This window comes from Uloborus diversus, chromosome 1 (genome assembly GCF_026930045.1).
Source record: "Uloborus diversus isolate 005 chromosome 1, Udiv.v.3.1, whole genome shotgun sequence".
NCBI lineage: Eukaryota > Metazoa > Arthropoda > Arachnida > Araneae > Uloboridae > Uloborus > Uloborus diversus.
In genome coordinates this window covers 46,691,394-46,710,982 of record NC_072731.1, presented here as the reverse complement: position 1 = coordinate 46,710,982, position 19,589 = coordinate 46,691,394, and the positions used below count along the sequence as shown (strand labels likewise).

Below are 19,589 nucleotides of genomic sequence, written 5' to 3'. Positions count from 1 at the left end.
GTTGTCCATTGCACCAGAGAAAGCGATTTTTAACCCAGCATCTTTAGCGGCTAGTGGACGAACTTCTTTCGCGTAATGCTTTGATTTCAGAAGGAAGCAGGAGGAGAAAAATTCCACATATACCCCACAAGCAACTAGAATGCGGTAAAAAGCTGTTTTTTTCCGGGGTCGAAAGTGTCCATGGAAACGGCCCTAATGGAATGTTTCTTGAGTTATGCGTGCCAGCTATTCCCCAAGAAGTAACTGGCGGAATCAAACAAAAATTGTTCCACATGTTGCCCTTAACAGGCACATGTTCCAATTCAATTTTGGTGTCAATAACTCAAACGGAGGCTTCGCTGTCAAACTTTTTTGGTCGTTAACTAATATATCTCAAGAAATAATGAAAGGAATCAAACAAAAAAGTATCGACAAAAAGCCCTTAAATGGTATAAAAGCTGATTTTATTTTGGCGTCAATAGCTGAAAAAGGGGTACTTCAATCGAACGTTCTTTCTTTTTCATTGCTAGTGCCATATTCCAAGAAGTAATGCTCTGTTCTAGATGACATTTGGAATAAATGTGAACCTATATGTAAATGGGAGTTGGTTCAATTTGGCGCCAATTGCTCCATGAAAAAGGGGGGAGCTGATTTTTTTTTTTTTTTGCGAATAAAAATAGCTTTATTAATACAACAATAAGAATAAATCTTAATAGACTGTCGTCTGCGTACTTTAATAGTTGGGAAATGACCGGAAAATCTGAATGATTTAAACATTTTAACTGTTGCCACATTGTGTTTGTTAACAAGTAAAATATTTGTAATTAATAAAAACAAGGCATTTAAAATAACTTTCAATTTTTACTCTTTGTTTTGTTTTTGCTAGATTTCGGAAATTGGTATGCTCGCTAAGTTTTTGCATGTGTAATTTTGTTTTTGTTGGAGCATTACTTCCTCGCCAAGAACGGAGAAGGATCAAAATTCATAAGAAAGATAATAAAAGAAAGTTTCGTGATGGCCACGACACACTAGTTTTTACAGGAAAGCGTATTTGTATAGAACTTTAATTATGTGAATATTCATAAAAGTAAACGTATTACACGAAATCGTATCAATATGAATTGAAATAAAGTATAAAGAATATGTGATATTAGATTGTTTACCTTAAATTTAATAAAGATAAGTGTCCTAGATAAGGCCAACCTAAGGTTCAAGGTCTAAAACCAGACGCATACATGATCCAACTCGCTCCATGTTTTTTACGTGCATCAAATGCCTTATAAATGATAAGAAAACGATCACTTCAAGTGAAAATTGAACTTTAAGTTACGTTTGCAATTACTTTAATTGATCTTCTATACATACGGATCACTAATAAAAAAAATCTATCAAACTAAATAAAAATAAACATACCTATTATTAAAATAGAAACGTATGAAAGGAGAAACTTCAATCGTCAGATGGGGAACACTAATAAATCATTATTTTCTGTGTTTTGGTCACTCATGCGCATATTTCGTGCGCATACATGCAACAATGCATAGCAGGATCATACTATCCACCCGACTCGTTTTAATAAGGACTAATAATACCTATTATACCCTTATTGGGCTACCAGTCTACATTACGGTACACAGCGACATTTTTCTTTTTTAATTCATCAAAGAAATAAATTTGGCTTTTTGGAGCAATTAACAATTTTTTTATGGTAGTTAACTGCAGTGAACTACCAAGAAGAAACAAAATTTACTGTAAAATAAGATCGGACCATTTTGACAAGACTCTTTTGCAATAACTGTTGCTACGGTTTACCCCAGTTTTGCCGAGATTTATCCCCCCACCTCGCCCTTAAATATACCATGGGGTATGATTAGAACTAAAAAATACGGCTGAAGGATATTTCGTGTCAGCGAAATTGAGGAAACACCGTTGCCACACTTTTGCCTGTTCATAGAAAACTGCTTATTAATTGATACAGTTTTCTGATGACGTTCAAATTACAATCTAGCGAGTTATTGCGATCATGTATTAAAAACTGGGGACGATGATCGTATGTTCTGCATGGTCTGATTTTACACATCCACTTCATATGCTATTTTCCATTGAAACAATACTAATCACATTAACATTTAAGCATATTTATTAATTAAAGCTTACTTCTTTACTAAAAATAAAATTGCATGAATTTTGCTGCATAGTATTTAGCTTCTTTGAGCCCAAACTAATTTTTATTGCTGTGTTATAATTATTTTTTTATAATTTGTTGGCAATGCAATGCGTTTTCCATCAAATATCTAGCGTAGCATAGTTCTGTTACCTCATTATCTTTTTATTTTTTATTGATTTATTTATTTATGTTTTGCTTTCTAAAATTATCTTTAAATAAACCTTTATCAGAAATTATTTTTTACATTAACCGTTTTCATTCTATTTTAAAAAATTGTAGATTTTTTTAATACCCAATTAATTTTAAATTGTTTATCTCCAATTTCACATTACAAAATTACACAATAAAGGCAATTTTCATCCTTATTAAGAAATTCCTGTTAAAGCATGGAATGCATATCTATTATGCTTTTTTTTTTCCTTCAACAAATGCTTTTCTTTTAAGACAAAGAAAATCGGACGCATTTAACTTTGTTATCGGCGTTTTATTTTTATTTACTCATTGCGTTCCTTTTTTGTTTTCAGTTCCTCCTTATCTGGACGAAGAGCTTACTAGTTCCGACACGGATGTGCGCGAAGGCACCGATGTGAGTTTGAGGTGCAACGCCAAGGGCTCGCCGGAACCGGAAGTCACATGGCGCAGAGAAGATGGGCAGGAAATTTCCCTTGGCAAAACTAAAGGTGCAGTCAATGTTTTAAATATTTGCCCTTTGGCATTATTGAGAGGCATAAAAAAGTTGAACGTAAAATTTTATATCGCTTTCTTAACTTTAAATATTTTATGTTGCTTGCTTTGCATATTATGTCACGTCTTGAGTATTGACTAGATTTTTAAAAGATGTGTTTTCGTTAGTTTTGTTATTTCACTTAGATCAGTTCCAAAACAAGGATTAGTTTTTTTTTTTTTTTATGTTAACCATTGACGCGAAGGAAGGGGTTTGCGGTTATAAATAAATAAAAAGTTTAGCAAAAGGTATTATTCCATTACCGTTACCGTTGATGTAATTCCGTTACTTCCAATTATGAAATTCGTTTTCAAACTAATTGAAGTATCTTTGTTTGTTAGAATCTATGTGTATCATCATTGTTTATGCAATGAACAAAATATTCTTTCATGACTTGCCCTGTTCATATTTATATGATGCCACGTTTCTAGTATGTGGAGCATTTTTAAAAAAAAATATCTCTTTTCTTTGTTTTTTTTTTTTTTTTTGCTGAAAAAATGTTGTTTACTGATTTAGTTTTTATATATGCAAATTGCTGATTTTTTACGACACACTAAACGATAAATTTTTATCTGCATTTTCAACTTTGAATAGCACAGTAACGATCCTTTTTTTTTTCTAAAATTTCTATTTTTTTCAATAAAAGTGCACACATGTTAAAGTTTTTGTAAAATTTTCATCGAAGATATTCACTGTATAAATATTTTCATTTTTTGTAAATTACATATGTTATTGAAGACGTTCATGTTTTATTGCGGATAAAGGTAGGTTTAAACACGTAACACATATGTTTCACTCAGACAAATGAATCTGGGGAAAGCTATGATGTCCGAATGTTTGCAAATAGTCCTCAATTTTTGGTGATAATGTGTCTTATTCTGATTTCATTATCTTAGATTTTCCCCCTATCTTTCGTGCAACAATTGTGGAAGTGAGATGCAAAGGGTAGACTTATTGAAGGTTTGAGTAAAATTGATCGAATGTTCAAACACCAGATTGACTTTTTTTGGAGTTGCTCCCAAAATAAATGAATGATTATCTTGACATTTATACTGCTTATCACCATAATTTAAATTTTGAAACTCACATCCCTTTGTGTTTCACTTAAATTTCAATCTTAGCACTCAAATCCGTTTGTTTTCACCGAAATTTAAACATTGCCATTTACATCCTTTTTTTTTTTTTACTGCTTCAGTTATTCAAAGACTTTTACCATGTATTGTTATACTCATATTATTTGGACTCATTTTCTTCGAAAGCATATTTAGGTTTTTTTCTGCTTGGGTTAAAATTAAACTCTTTTCAGTGCGAAATAAAATTTAATTCAAAACTAAGAACATTGATTTCACTTAACGTATTCCTGTTTTTTTTTTTTTTTTTTTTTTTTTTTTTGGCAGTGATAATCTAAATGATATAGGTAATAAAAAGTAAGTTTTGCCGATATCGAGTACAAACGATAAGAAAACTTCTCTGTTTTTGGATAAAATATAGTACTGCTTATACAAGATATATTATAAGAGGTGCTATACAGTATCATACAGAAATGTTTCTCAATAAAAGCCTACCGTAGGATCTGAACTTCGAACGCCTTTTACGATAAACTATAAAACGTCCAGTTGGATTAGTGTGCGTCTGACTGCCTCAAATCGTTATGTTTAACAAGTCTAATTTAAATTTATCATAAATCACAGAAATTCAATGAAAATGACTCATATAGCTATATGGATGAGTGCTTTCTTCAAACATCTCTGTTTTTAAAAAGTTCAAAATGGATAGGCTAATTAATAAATAAAAAAGCAAAATAAACTAAACTCTTGAACTATTTTGTTGTAGTTTAACACTAGAATTACCAAAAGGTGTCATTTTAACCCTTAACATTTTTTTTTTTTTTGCTTACTGCTCCTCCGCATTTTCATAAAAAGCTTGATCCTAAATAATCTTGCTGTGAAATATGTAATATAAAGTGTTCTAAATAATTACATATTTTTAAAACCCACCCGAACTAAAGGGTCATACCTAAAAGCGCAGGCAATTGTTATTTTTTTTCCCATTTGAGGAAAGTAGATGCAAACACATTTACTGATGTTGAAACAGAGTAGAAGCTAAATAATGACCCTTGCAACTTATGACTGCAAGAACTAGAATCATTCGTAATGCATAAAAGGGTGTATTAGCCGCTAGTTCCTGAAATGCAACTTAAACGGTACTTGTTATTTTAAGGGCATTTTTAACAATTTATAAGTACTTAAAAATTGTTATTAATTGTTGAATATAATTAAAGTATCTATACCCATAAAAAAACTAAATATGTTTATTGTAAACTTGTTATACAATATACAAGTGTATAACAATGTGTAGGGAATTATGCAGATTCATCAAGAAGATTAAGGAAGATTGATATGAACTGCAAGATAAATAACAGCAGCTTAAAGCATTTCATTTCATTAACAACGGGGTAATTGTATGTATATGTTACAGAATATTACACGCAACTGATATTCCATGTTTGTACTGCACTGTAATGTATGAAAAACATAAAATATTTTTCTTCTTTTTATTACAGTAACGACGATGAGAGGCAACTTTTTAAATATAACCAAAGTTAGCAGACTTCATATGGGCGCCTATTTGTGCATTTCATCAAATGGAGTTCCTCCATCTCTGAGCAAAAGGATATTACTTGGAGTCAGCTGTAAGAGTATTTCCCAAACCGTAACTCAATTATGTCACACAGCCTTGTATAGTTTGTGTAATTTGTATCTCGTTTTGTGGAGATGTTTTCTGCAAAGAGGGATGCAATGATAGTTTGAAAATTTACATTTGTTTTGAGCTCTTTTGCATTTTTGACGGTTAACTGATGGAACGATAACTAGAATAAAAGCTTTTAAATTTTGGAATTATCGTTATAAATATGCCTAAAATTCCCCATCTTAAAGCTTAAACGATAATAAATTTTAAATTGTTTTGAGATCTTATGCATTTTTGATGGTTAAATGGTGGACCAATAATTAGAGTAAAAGCTTTTGAATTTTTAAATTATTGTTACAAAAAATGCCAAAGATTTCCATTTTAAAGCTTAAATGATGGTAAAGAACGGAGTAATAATTTGTCTGTAAAAAGACAAATGGGTGTAGCTCAAAAAAATCGAAAAGTGAGTTATGACCACCACAGAAATGTCCAAAGTCGATTTTATAATATGACCAATGGGCGTATCTCTGGAATAAATAGTAAAAAAAAGTATAGTCCCTCACATTGGTGGCGGTTCTCAAGCGATACAGTAAATCTTTAAATCGGTTTTCTGCAAGATGCTTAAAACGCGTTAGGAAATAGGTATGCTCCTTGTTTACTGATATGCATTTAGAAATATTCCACTCGTGGACTTAGACCCAAAATGATCTAGTTAGTGATCAAGTAACGATTAACAATTTAAATAAAAGCACAGGTGACAGGTGAAGACTCTAGTTTAAAAATAATCTTACAATTTTCAAGATTTAATCAGATCTATGCTTCTTTGTAAATCTCGAAAATGTTTTTCAGTAGATATACTTCGAAGAAAACAAGAAGCTATTTAACAAAATGTATATTTGTTGTTTTTAAATGAAATATATTTCTTTCTTGATTGTCTTTAAACAATATTTGCGAAGTTTCAATTTACATGAGGAACTCTAGCGAAAATAAGTACTAACTTTATAGATTTCAAACTTTGCAGAAATGATGAGTTTATTACTGTGTCATAAACCTCTGAAATCTAATGCACATGCATTTTGGTTGATGTATAAATTGATAATTGGAAGTTAATGTGAAAAAATGAAGTTTTTCGCCGGAAAATTCAAGAATTTGGCTATAATTTTGTTTTTCGTTATTTACTTATTTGTAGTTTCGAAGGTTCATTGCATTTTACGATATCTAAGAAAAAGTTTTGGTATGAAACGTTAAAAATAGAAGAAACATTCATTACACTGGAAACATTCAGGATATATTATTTTAGAAAAAGGTTGATGCACACAAAAACAAATATCTCTTATTTGTTTATTTCTCTATATTTCGCCAAAACAGTTATTTTACGCTACTGTGAATTATCATGTTAGGTTTCCGACAGGAATTACATTTTAGGCAAAGAAAAATAATAAAAAAATTGGGTGTTTGCCTATAATAAAAATTATTCTGCTGATGTACTGAAACAGAACTAACTAATATATTTAAGGCTGGTACTAAAGATATGAGTTAAAAGTTTCATTTTTCTCATCGGAAAAACTTAATAAAATAATGCAATGTTCTTGAGAAAAAACATTTTTGTGAGATTTAAGTAGATTTTTCAAAGGTTATTTTTTCTAATTTTTTTTAAAATAAATTTTCTATAAAAAGTTATTTATTAAAAAAGTTGATTGCACGTCCTTTTCATGATGGATCAACGGCTACAAAATGTCATACTTCTGTTGGAAAAAGAAACTACCCTTACTGACGAGACTTTCATTAAGTATAAGTTTTACAAGAATTCCTTTTATAGGATTAAATTGTAAACAATTGATTTTCCCCCATGGAATGGATCTCATGTTTGCCAGTACTTCTTACTTCTTTTCGATCGGCACAGGTGCTATAAAATGTGTTACAAACTACGAAATAATGAAATCCATCCATCACTAAGTATAGAAATCTAAGACACATTTTTGTAAAGCCATTATATTTCGTATTTTGCTTTCTTCCGACCATTAACTGAACGAAATCGATTATCCACACTTTTCCCGAGAGAGGGCGCTATTGACACTGTTAATACAAATCTCTTTGCCTAACGATCTTGTTTGCAGACCCCAAGCCCTTGAAGCTAAAGCGGAAATTAATACGTGCTACTGACAGAAGAAGAAGAAAATCTTTCGAGTTTTGATAAGGCTGATAAATATATTATGAACCATTCAGGGAACATGTTTTCAGTCAATTCAGCAATAGAATACATTCTTTCACATGTTTCTTTAATTAAAAGCAACAATGAAGATAATGGGCTAGCATTAAGTTCTTGGAAAGACTAACGTAAAATAAACTGCAAGAGTATGTCACTTGCATTTGTTTAATCTTCAGTTATTTTCTTAATGTCTTGCTCTATGATTGTTTAGAAATGTAACATGTAGCTAAGTACAGAAGGAAGACAAAATTTTGCGAAAATAACGTGAAACGTAATTAGATAAAGTTGAATCAATTTAGAAGTACTGCTTTTTTTTAAGGATTCAAATATTTAAAAAAAATGTTTTATATTTTATATGAATCATAACAACGACTGTGTGAATACGAAGAACGTTTGTTTTATTAACATTCTCATTTTCTGAAGCATATTAAACAAAGAAACGTTTCCTTTCTCAGGATATTAAACATACCTATCAGCTTTAAAACCATTTTTTTTCGATGTTTTGAAATTGTCCAATTGAAAATTAATTTATCAAATGGGGAAATATCCATTTTCTAAAAATGTTCAGAAGGTGACACACAATAATAAAAAAAAAAAACTAACAAGATAATAGTATTTTTATATTTTTATTGTACAGAATTGAGCACAAAAGCATATCTGATTATGTCCAAGACTAATTTGGCTTTATAGTGTTTTTCCTGTCTTAAAATTAGTATTCAATGATTGTTAGTGAATACGCGAATCCGAAGCTATTATCGACATATTTCAGAACATTTTCTATTTTCCGTGTTGGTTTCTAATCAGAATTTACATTTACGAATCATGCTCGAAACACTTTTAAACATTTTACTGACCTGTATTAAGGTAATACTGCTTCAAAAAAAAAAAAAAGTTACCGGCCATTTCATAAATTTTTATCCCAATAAAGGCGACCGGTTTCTCTCATTGGACCAATGAGGCTTACTTATATTTTTCTTACAGTTACATAACGTTTTATAAACGTAACTACCACCCCTATAAGGTATGGGAAGAAGGAAAAGTGCTATTTACACTGACAAAAGTAAATTGATTGAAAATTTTGGAGATTTCAGGATCACTTTGTGCAAATGACTTATCGAAAACAACCTTCCCCTACACTGAAGGGCTTGTAACCTATACAATGTTACTTAGAATTGCACAGTAACTGTCTTATATTTTCAACCTAAATATATAAATCATGATAAATTAAAACTGTTTACGTTTTAAGTTCTGTAGAATGTTCTGATTGCTGGATAGACAAGAAAAACTCATAAGATTATATAGTACAACAAATATCTTATTGTGTAGATTTTTATAATTTCTTATTGCTTCTAAACTGCATGCATTGTGTTATTATGTATTAAACATTATTTTCAACAAGTTTTTAACAAAATGAAAATGTTTTGCATTTTGATTTCTTGTAAGTATTATTATAACACTAAAGTGTTGACCAACAATTTAATAACGAAACAAAATTTAAAAGAAAAATAATCAAAAAGAAGAAAGAAATGCTTAACAATAATAATTATAAATAAAAATAAATTAAACAAAACTACTTGTAGAAAAATAAAATATATAAACATTTACACATTTTTTTTTAAAAATCCTTCTAATATTCTACACTAATATTAATAATACAGAAAGGATATTGAAAGAGTTCACATGTGACCTTGGAAGTTGTGTTCACGATTGCCGTAGCAATGTTAGTCTAGCTTTGAACTAACATTGCTATAACTGTACTTGAATGTTCATACACTGGTTTGCAATAATTAAGTTTAGCTTGTTTGTTAGTTAAAAAATGTTTTCACAAGAAAAATACAGGGATAAATTACACACAACGGCTGCCGGTGGCGTCTTGTGCTTTGAACAAGTGAGGGGACCAGTTCAAGGGAGTACTCGCATCACCCGCACCTCTCCCGGTTTAAAAAACATTCAATAGTTTTTTAATGTTAAAACTTCCTTAAAATAATTATTTTTGTTAAAGAAATAAAATTAAATTCATTTTAAACACAGGCCAAGTTAAAAAATAATTAAATTACTGAGTAAATCACGGAAAATATTAATCTCATGTTTATGCCCATGACTGTCGGCAGGGTTGTGCACTTTAACACCCTGACTTTCAAAAATACAATTAATCATATAGCGAAAAACTAAAAAATACATCACGAAAATGAATTATCTCACATTTATGTCCAGTACGCTTTCCAGCGCTTCAGTACGCCTCCCTCGCAGCACCAGTGAGAGGCTGCAAAGGAGGCACTTTAAGCCCCTGGCTTTTCAAAATAAATAAATAAATTTTAAAAAGCAATATCAATCAAATAATTTCAATAGTAATATTATTTTTAATCTTTTAATAAGTAATTATTTTGAATGAGCAGAACGAATTTCATTTTAAGCAAAGACAAATCACAAAACTGCAAAAATACTGTGTAAATATGTAAAAATTATAAATTAATTTACGTTAACAGAGATAAAAATACAACTCAGTACGTAAATCTATTTTTTCTGTAACTTATTGTTATATGTAGTGTTTGTTTATTGATCCCCTGTTATACATATTTGCAAGATACGCATTGACTCTATAAATTGAGAATTTGGTCCATCGATGAAGACTCGATGGTCCATCCGTAGCAACCGGTTGCCATGAATGGACCACGTGCTGAAATATTTATTTTTAAATTTCATTCTTTATTGTGTATATTTATCATGAACGTGAATATTGTTATTAAAAGAGAAATATATACTGAGAAATTGTTCCTATAATAATCGTGACATAAGAGTTGGGTTTCATTTCTAAAAAAATCGCAAACTATTATATGGTTCATTGACGGTACTATGTTGCAAGAAGAAAATAGGGTTTATCACGTATTATACATATTTTATGTTCTTTATAAGAAACACATTTCGAGCCATATGTGCTAAAAGAGAGCACACCCGTTTAAATTTGCTGACAAATTTATCTCTTAACCTATGCAAGTTTCATTTAATTATGAATAATGCCTTACCCGTTGAATTGTTAGAACTCCTTAAACTGTTAGCGCATAATTACCTTCTGAGCATAAAATACGTTTCAAAGCTAAGGGGCTACGAAATAAGTTCACCTGCTTCGAGGCGCTGTTATAATTGCCTTGTGTGATCATGATAGCGTGAGATTTAACCATAAACTATAGTTCGAGCAAACTATTAACATAAGCGAACTGATTAGTTTACAAAATTAGTTACTTATATTAGCTTTATAATTTGAATCGATTATAAGCAGATATTTAACTTTAAGTATTTCTGATGGTACAAGATTGACAATTGCTTTAAATGAAATCGTTACATGTAAAATTAAGGAAGTGGACAGTTTGAACGAAAGCAGGTAATAATAGGGTATAAGGAAATTTTATCTGTTTGAATATTTCAATCATTATTTACATACATATAAGCACGATTAATTACAAAAAAATTTCAAGAGTTTGTGCATTAAATAAAGTTATATAAAATAAAAATACTGGAAAAAGATCCAAGGAAAAAACACCTGGAATAAGTAAATTCAGTATGGTATTTAAGAAAAGAAGATTAGTGATAACTCCATAGTTTCAAAATTCCTTTTTTGGTACATCAGGCTACATAAATAGAAAAAAAAAGAACAAACAATAATTCAAATGTTAGAGATTAAAAAATACATTCTTTGTACTGAAACCAGCGAGCGAGACAACGTGCCTTGGAACTAACGTATTGTTATTCCCTACTGAAACAATAAACACAACCTCTACTGAACAATAAACCAACTAACAATTGCTCTCATGATAGCTGAACTGGTTAGTTGAAAGCTTTTTCCGATACACTTTTATACTTTAGTCATGCGAAATTCGTTAACATTTTAAATGCATGTAAGCTAGTATAAGATCTTTTTTTTTTCTTTTTTTTTTTTTTTGTAAAAATCCATGTATGAAAAAACTGCTCTTGTTGATTATCAAATAAAATAATGTAATGACTGCTTTTAAATGATTGGAAGACGAATAAAACAAAAAATTTTAGCATGTTTTGTGTTCTATGAAAAATAAATTCTAAGTAGTAATGTTGAAATGGAAGGGAGGATGCATTAAATATGTTAGGCGAAATATAAAACATTACAAAAATAAAAGAAAATGTATATATTTCAGTAAATAACATTTTTTACCAACCTTTTCCCGCTATAGTAAGTGAAATGAATGCTTCATATCTCAGAATCACGCATGAAGGCCATGTCCTAAAAATATAACATTATAGTACAGTTCGCTCTCTGATTAACGACGCTCTTTTTAACGATTTACTCTATTTAAATACTGCTTTTCATGGTCCTGGATAATCGGCTGCGTTTTTAAAATCATTCTCTTTAAGCACGTATTCTACTTAAGGACGATTTCTTATGATCCTTTAAAATTCGTTAACTGTATAACGGATAGTTATGGCAATTAGATGAACGTTAAGCTTCAGCTATGATTTAATTAATATTGAAAAGCAGAAAAATCTAAAAATTGCTGTTTCGGCTTTCGCGTTTTAAAACCTAGCTTTGCCAAATAAATCTTGAATAAAACTATTGTAGTTCTCGAAGTTCTGAAGCGGACCCTCCCCCCCCCCCACCATTTTACATTACATATTTTTTCTTTCCTTTAGTTACACCAATGATTTGGATCCCAAACCAGCTTGTTGGTGCACCTGTTACAACGGATGTCTTACTTCAATGCAACCTAGAATCCCACCCACGTTCAGTTACTTATTGGATGAAAGAAGGTGGAATTATGGTATTGACTAACTTGAAATACAGAACAGAAGTTCAGCCCACTGTGCTGTATAAAGTTCAGCTGAAACTTTTCATAAAAAATCTGCAGCCGGAAGACTTCGGATCGTATACTTGTGTTGCGAAGAATTCTCTCGGAGAGACAGAGGGAACGATACGATTGTACGGTAGGTTTTTCGTCTCATTTTTACTTCCTTTTACAAAAAAGGAAGTATTTTATTCGCGAAAAAAAATTTCACTCAAAAATCGGCCTTCATTTCCATTTTGCTGCACCCCCGAATGAATGTTAAGTTTATTTTTCTAACTATTTTGTATTAATTGTTCGCCAGTTTGTCCAAATAACATTGCTCTAAAGCATTTAGCTACACTATAAAACATTTTATGGCTTGCTGCACCGAAAAATCGCGTATATTACTGACCAGTTAGAATAATTATGATTTATTTCATCAATCCTTTTTGGTGCAATACATAAAAATGATAATACTGAAAAACTGCAATGCATCTTTTATAATCAGGAAATTTCTCTATGTTTTCGCGTGCTTACCATTTGCTTTTCAGAGTAAATGCGATGAAAACATTTTTTGAAAATATTTTAAATTACAATACAAGCGATCCGTATTTCATAAGATTAAACTTCAAAATTTGCTCAAATAACTTTTGAAAGTGACCAACAGGTTTAAATTACATCAGAAACTTAAATGCATGTATTCGTAACACAGAGAAATTGCAAGAAGACTGCACTTGTACTCAAATATACTGTTAACTTGAATTTAATTACACTTTAATGGAGATTCAAGAAATCAAAGAGTGATTGAAAAAAGAGTGATTCAAAATTTTAGTGAGTGATTACCACTGCCTAAAATAGAGACGTGAATAAAACATAACTATCCCTTCTTTTATTTAAAAAAAATACATAATATCAAGTTTGAATGACATTTTCAGTTGATAATAACTCAAATGTCATTCAAGCTTGAGATCAAAATCGGAGTACTCCATTTCAATTATTTATCTTTGTTAATGTCCTGTACTTCCAGTATTGCCTGAGGATAGTTTCTAAAATTAATATCAGAAGTGTATTTTCCAACAGTAGGCAGAATGGCAACAGACAAAATTTAAATCACTAAGAACTAAAATCATTCATGACCAATCAATGGCAACTATTGTGAGTGAATTTTTGCTACTAATGTAGAACCACACTGAGATAAAAAATAGTTTTTACAAGTAGTCTAATTATCTGAATAGTTATAGTCTTAGAAAAAAAAATGAAAAAAATACGCTCTTTCAATTGGTTTAAAAGTATTAAACGATTTTTTCCCCTTTGTTTTCTGATATGTAACAAAAATAACCAACAACCAATTTTGAAAAGCAATGCTAATTTCACTTTGAAGTAATATTTCGTTTGTTCGTAGTGATCGATGACTCTGAGTAAATTGGTTCTCAGAAACATTAAATTATTTCATACCTACCCCAAAACTCGTGCCCATATATGAAAAGATAAGATGACATAATTGTAACGCACGAACATACCACTTGCTTGAACGATGGTATTTAAAAAAGATCGGAGCGCAAAGTGCGGTACAAATAAAACAGCAATCAATCCAGATTCTTCAAAGAAAATATGCTTCATGTTTTGTTTTTTCCTTTTCATTGAAAAAAATATTTATCTTAACTAACCAAACTCATTAAAATGGCTGGCAAAATTTAAATATTTCTATCCTTATTAAATTGCATTATTTTAAAAATCTAGAAAGAATTTTTATTTTTCATGTTTTATTTTACAACAATTCGGTTGCCATGCCTCGCAGAAGATTTAAGCAGTGTTTTGAGTTTCATTTCTCTTCTACTTTCCCGGTAATCTTATAACAAAAGCCCGTACGATATATTACACGGAAAGCTCCATGCATAATTTGTTACAGTCATTAACTTTGACTTTTAGTTTCTTTGAACTAAAGTTTTCCTTTCAAGATTAATGCATCCGTTTCAAAGAAATTCGAAGCTTTCGAGTTACTCGAACATTCGGAATTTTGAGTATCGGTAGGAATCTTTCATCGCATATACTAATATTCACTGTTTGTAAAGCAGTGCTCGGTTATTTTTATGACTCTACCGTCTCTTTCTTCTTTAGAAATTCCACCCCCGTCGTCAATTGTGAGCTCGCAAGGCGTCGACATATTTCTTTCTAAGTCAGAAAAGTTAAGAAATGGACACCAGCAGAACTCTTACAAGAAGCACGAAGATAAAGGTAAGAAATACTTCGAAATTTAAAACTTTCTGTTGTAGTGCTTGCTGTTGATTTATGGATTTAGAACATCGATGGTGTTCGCCATGAAATATCTACGATAATTCGTGTTAATTTGTAAGGTGTAACATTTCCTGCAGAAAATGGATAGCATAGTTATGTTGAGTCAATATTTTTTTTTTTTTTTGGTTTTCAAATGTTAAGTATTAGATAGATGGGTTATTCTCCAAAATTCTAACAATATTATGTACAAGTAGCCTAATACAGAAATTTTTTAACTCAGAAAGTGTTTTCCCTTTTTTAATAGTTAGAAATAACTTATCTGATGTTATTCTACTTTCATTAAAACAATAGCTCATTTAGATTTTTCTACAAAAAAATTTAAATTAACCAGAAAATCACACTTTTTGCGTGTCCCAGTCGTTTTTTTAAATGGACTTAAATTATTCTCTTAATAAGTTCCTAGCAAAGAGTCATTGTGGTTTTTTTTTCAGATTGTTTATCTAAAAAAATTGTAATTAGAAAATGTCCCTATTTTTGGAGAATCACTCATACGTCCATTAGATAATTTGATAATTATATTAGATAATTAAATTAGCATTAGACATAAGTGCGTCCAAATATATTTTCTTTTGCTTTTTAAACTTATGGGTTCTGAAAATGAACGACATGATGCATATACGAATCATGATCACTAGCATTTTCACTTTTGAAGCTGATAATGGTTAGAATAAACGGTAAGACATATAAATGAACTGTGTTCACAAGAAAACTAACATTTCATACTCATAATGGTTAGAATAAATTAAACGTGATTTATATAATTCGCGTTTTCTCTCATTTTCGTATTTTAAAATTATAGTGATTAAAATCAATGTGAAGTTGAATATATGAATCGATATTGCACACTTTTTTGGTTTTCCAATTGATGTTGCCTGAAATAAATAACACAATGCATATATCATTCGTGTTCACTCACATTTTCACTTTAGAATTAGATATTGGTCAGAATGAATGACAAGGCATATAAATGAATCCTGTTCACTCACATTTTAACTTCTCAAACTGATGCTGGTTAGAAAGAAGGGCACATCATTTATTTCATTCCCGTTCACTCGTATTATCTCGTTATAGACTGATTGCAGCTAAAAGGAATGGGGAAATTCTATGCGAATTGCACTTATTTTGAGTTTTCTATACTGGTAGTGTAACGAATGGTTTGCATGATGTGTATAAAATAGCGTTCAAATAGGCGTAACATTCGTGTTATATCAAAACCATGAAGTATTAAATTAAAGTTTCGAACCGCGTAATATCGAAACCATGTTATAATAATCGCAAATTTATTACCATGTAAAATCGACACTGCGTTGTACAAGTACCGTGTTATATGAGGGACGCCTGCACATTTTTCTCCGTGGTTCAAGTAGTTCCGGTTTACGGTAGTGTTATAGCAAAAAGATATTATTAATATTGAAATATCTTTCAAGATACCTTTTAAGAAATACATTAAAATAATTCATTACTTTACTTTATATTTTAATCACTAATTTTATGACAATGCGAAATGATGACATTTTGATTTTTCAATTCAGTAATAATTCATACAAACTACAAATTTTAAGCTCTGCTTAGCTAAAATAAGTATATTTAAATTATTTATATATATATATATATATATATATATATATATATATATATATATATATATATATATATATATATATATATATATATATATATATATATATATATATATATATATATATATACATATATATATATATATATATATATATATATATATATATATATATATATATATATATATATATATATATATATATATATATATATATATATATATATATATACAGAATAATATTCTTTGATATTATTATTTACAAACTACAAGTAAGAAAAAATCTTTAGCCATGTAATTATTTATTTTAGATTATTCGCCGCAGGATCCAGCAGATCAAAACTCAAATTTTCGCCCGAAAGAAGAATTTTCTCAAACCTTAAAAACAAAAGGTAATTTCCGCAGTATTCATTAAACACAGTTTTCTTCTTTTTAAAATTGTTTTCTTAACTGCCCAGAAATAATGTAAAAAATTTAGAAAATAATAATAACAATAAATATAATAATAAAGTAAGTTAGAAAGCAATTATGTTTCGTGCTCGAAGAAAAATTTTCATTCAAAATTTGACATGCAAAGACATTTGATAAGAATGAAAAAAATCTTAAATTATCATCAACTTAAAATATTTTCAAATTTATACCAAATATAAGTTTTTTTTTAAATTAAAACAGCATAGCTTTAGTTTAAAATTGTAAAATTGTAAAAGTTTTGAAAGCTAAAAATTACACTATGAAAGGGTGAAAAGCATGCATAGAGGAACTTAAAAACCTAAAAACGTAAACCAAGTTCACTCAGTTAGCTGCAAAAATGTAAAACAAACGATAATATTTAGAAGGAAAGGTAAATGAAATGTACTTATTAGTCATTTCAGAAAGGAAAAAGAATGAAGAAATTATGTTTAAGTTAGAGACGAATACATGTTCAGAAAAAAAAAAAAAAAAAAAACTACGCGTTATTTTTCCTCACAGCTCTTGTACTTGGTAAATATTTAATTGTAAAATAAATATTTGAAATCTTTGTTTCGTTTTAAGATTTTAACATGTTTATAGTCTTTAGTAGTTCACAAATTCTAGCATAATATACACTAACATTTTTGAAGCATAAAAAATGTGTTTGAGTTTATTAGTGTATGTTGTCAACGAGAAATTCCATGTCTTGAAAGGTCTATAAATTTTGACTTCAGGTAGTATTGAAAAACATCTTCCCATCATATCACAAAGATATTTTTTTTAATAAATAATTGTTTAATTAGTGGTATTTTCAATTCAAAACAAAATATAGGCTAAATATTAAACTGCTTAAAGTAATACAGTTGCATAATATTTTATACGTTTAACGCAATATAAAAGTGGGGATTTAGCATACATAAAATTCAAGGCGCAAGCCCACACCGAGGTATTCTTAAAATACAAGAACTTGCAACATAATAAGCCAATTAGATATTTTGCTTCCAAAATCTTAGCTTCTAAGACAATTAGTCTCCTCTTTGGGTTAAGAATAAAATACTTTCCTGAACATTATTTAGGTACTTCTGGCAATAGCCCTGTGCTATATCTCAGCATGGCGTAACGGGAAGTGAAATAAAATGCCCGATTAAAGTGCAATATGAAATAGGTGGAGACTAGCTGAAATGTAGAGGTAACGGTGAATTTATGATGCAATGTCAAATATTTGATAACGAAAATAAAATATTTTGATGAGCAAAAATTTCACCACTGAGCTTCAATATCTAAGTGATATGATATTTAATATGATAACGAATCCACGGCGCAGTAATTTGTTCTGCAAATATTGGTTTGGATGGATCCCCCAAAAAAGTTCAATTGTCGCTTTTGGTACAGTTTTAAGACTTTCAAAAAAAGAAAAAGTTGTAAAAAACTTCGTCAGTTGTTTTCAAAAATCATACGAGAGTAGAGAGCTTATTATGGGGGAAGGGGGTAGAGCTCCCGCCGAAGACACATCAGTCCCAGCTTCACGCATTTCATTTGGTCCCCTTTTAAGTTCTATGTTTTGAACATTTTCTGTTTCTTGATATTTCATGTCTTTCCTGATACATCTTATTGCATTACAATTAATTAATAAAACTCAAAACCGAGCTTAAATGTCTTCTTTCCTCTCAAGATAAAGTTGCAAAGGTATTTGTTTAAGCATTTGGTATAAATGAAAATAAAACAAAACAATTGATGTTTACTTTGCTTAATAAAAGTACTTTGTTGAATTTACTTTATTTTTTCTAGGATCAAGCGGTGCATCAGGGGACAGAGATCGCTGTTTTTTGCACTGGCTTTCCATGCTAACTTACTTGTTGGTGGTTTATATTCATCAGAGTTTTATAACTAACATATCGTGATTTTCTTCAAAGCTCAATGCATATGTTAAGACTGGTGTTACTGTTTTTGGAAAGTACAATAATGCATTATATCAAGTAATGAAAGCTAGTAATCCAAATAAATTAACTTATTCGAGATTTTTATATGTGTCTAATAAGTTTTCACTTCATTTTATGGGAAACAAACTCACATCATCAACCGCCAAATAAGACGAAAAAAACACGCCATTGGAGAGAGAAAACATTTTATCTTTCTATTTTTTTTTCGATTTATATATTAAAAGAAATTGAATTAATAACATCTCAACTTGGTTTTAGTTATTTCCCTCATTAATGTCGCAGAAATCGGTCTTTGAATCACGGATTAAACCAGAAACTTTCATTCCTATTCGAATTTGTGTGTCTCTAAAGAACTTCTTAGCAGAAGTGCATATCTCCCCGCCCCCCACCCCCACGAGTTTCGTAACTATAATTTGATTTTGTTTTTATTGTTAGAAGTTTTACATTCTATATATTTTTTTGTCACAAAAAAAAGGTGTTCAGAAAAACTCCTACAAAAATTGTACTGAAATTTAAAAAAAAAAGTAATTTTGTTCTTAACATATAAGAAATTTGTTTGCATCTGTGTACGAAGTACAGTCTGATGGCAGACGAGATGGAATGTCAACCATCTCGTTTGCTGGCGGACGCGTCTATAAGTTTTCAGAGAAACCAACTTTTGCATATGTGTGTTAGCCTCTAAATCGAGCATATTAAAATGAGATAAAAACTATGCATCAAAGTTTTACTTTCCTCCCGCTATTCAAATCGACTCGTCTTAACTAGACG

At 30.0% G+C, this 19,589-nt stretch overlaps 1 protein-coding gene across 1 annotated transcript in view; it reads left to right on the top strand.

Moving 5' to 3' along the window:
- Window positions 1-19,192, top strand: part of LOC129234403 (lachesin-like) — a 123,177-nt gene extending 103,985 nt beyond the window's left edge. The window contains exons 4-9 of the mRNA XM_054868398.1: window positions 2,671-2,826; window positions 5,434-5,562; window positions 12,427-12,717; window positions 14,676-14,792; window positions 16,743-16,835; window positions 18,697-19,192. Of these exons, the coding sequence (XP_054724373.1) occupies window positions 2,671-2,826; window positions 5,434-5,562; window positions 12,427-12,717; window positions 14,676-14,792; window positions 16,743-16,835; window positions 18,697-18,782 (872 nt within the window). The 3' untranslated portion in view covers window positions 18,783-19,192. The remainder of the gene's footprint in view (window positions 1-2,670; window positions 2,827-5,433; window positions 5,563-12,426; window positions 12,718-14,675; window positions 14,793-16,742; window positions 16,836-18,696) is intronic.
- Window positions 19,193-19,589: the final 397 nt, after the last annotated feature.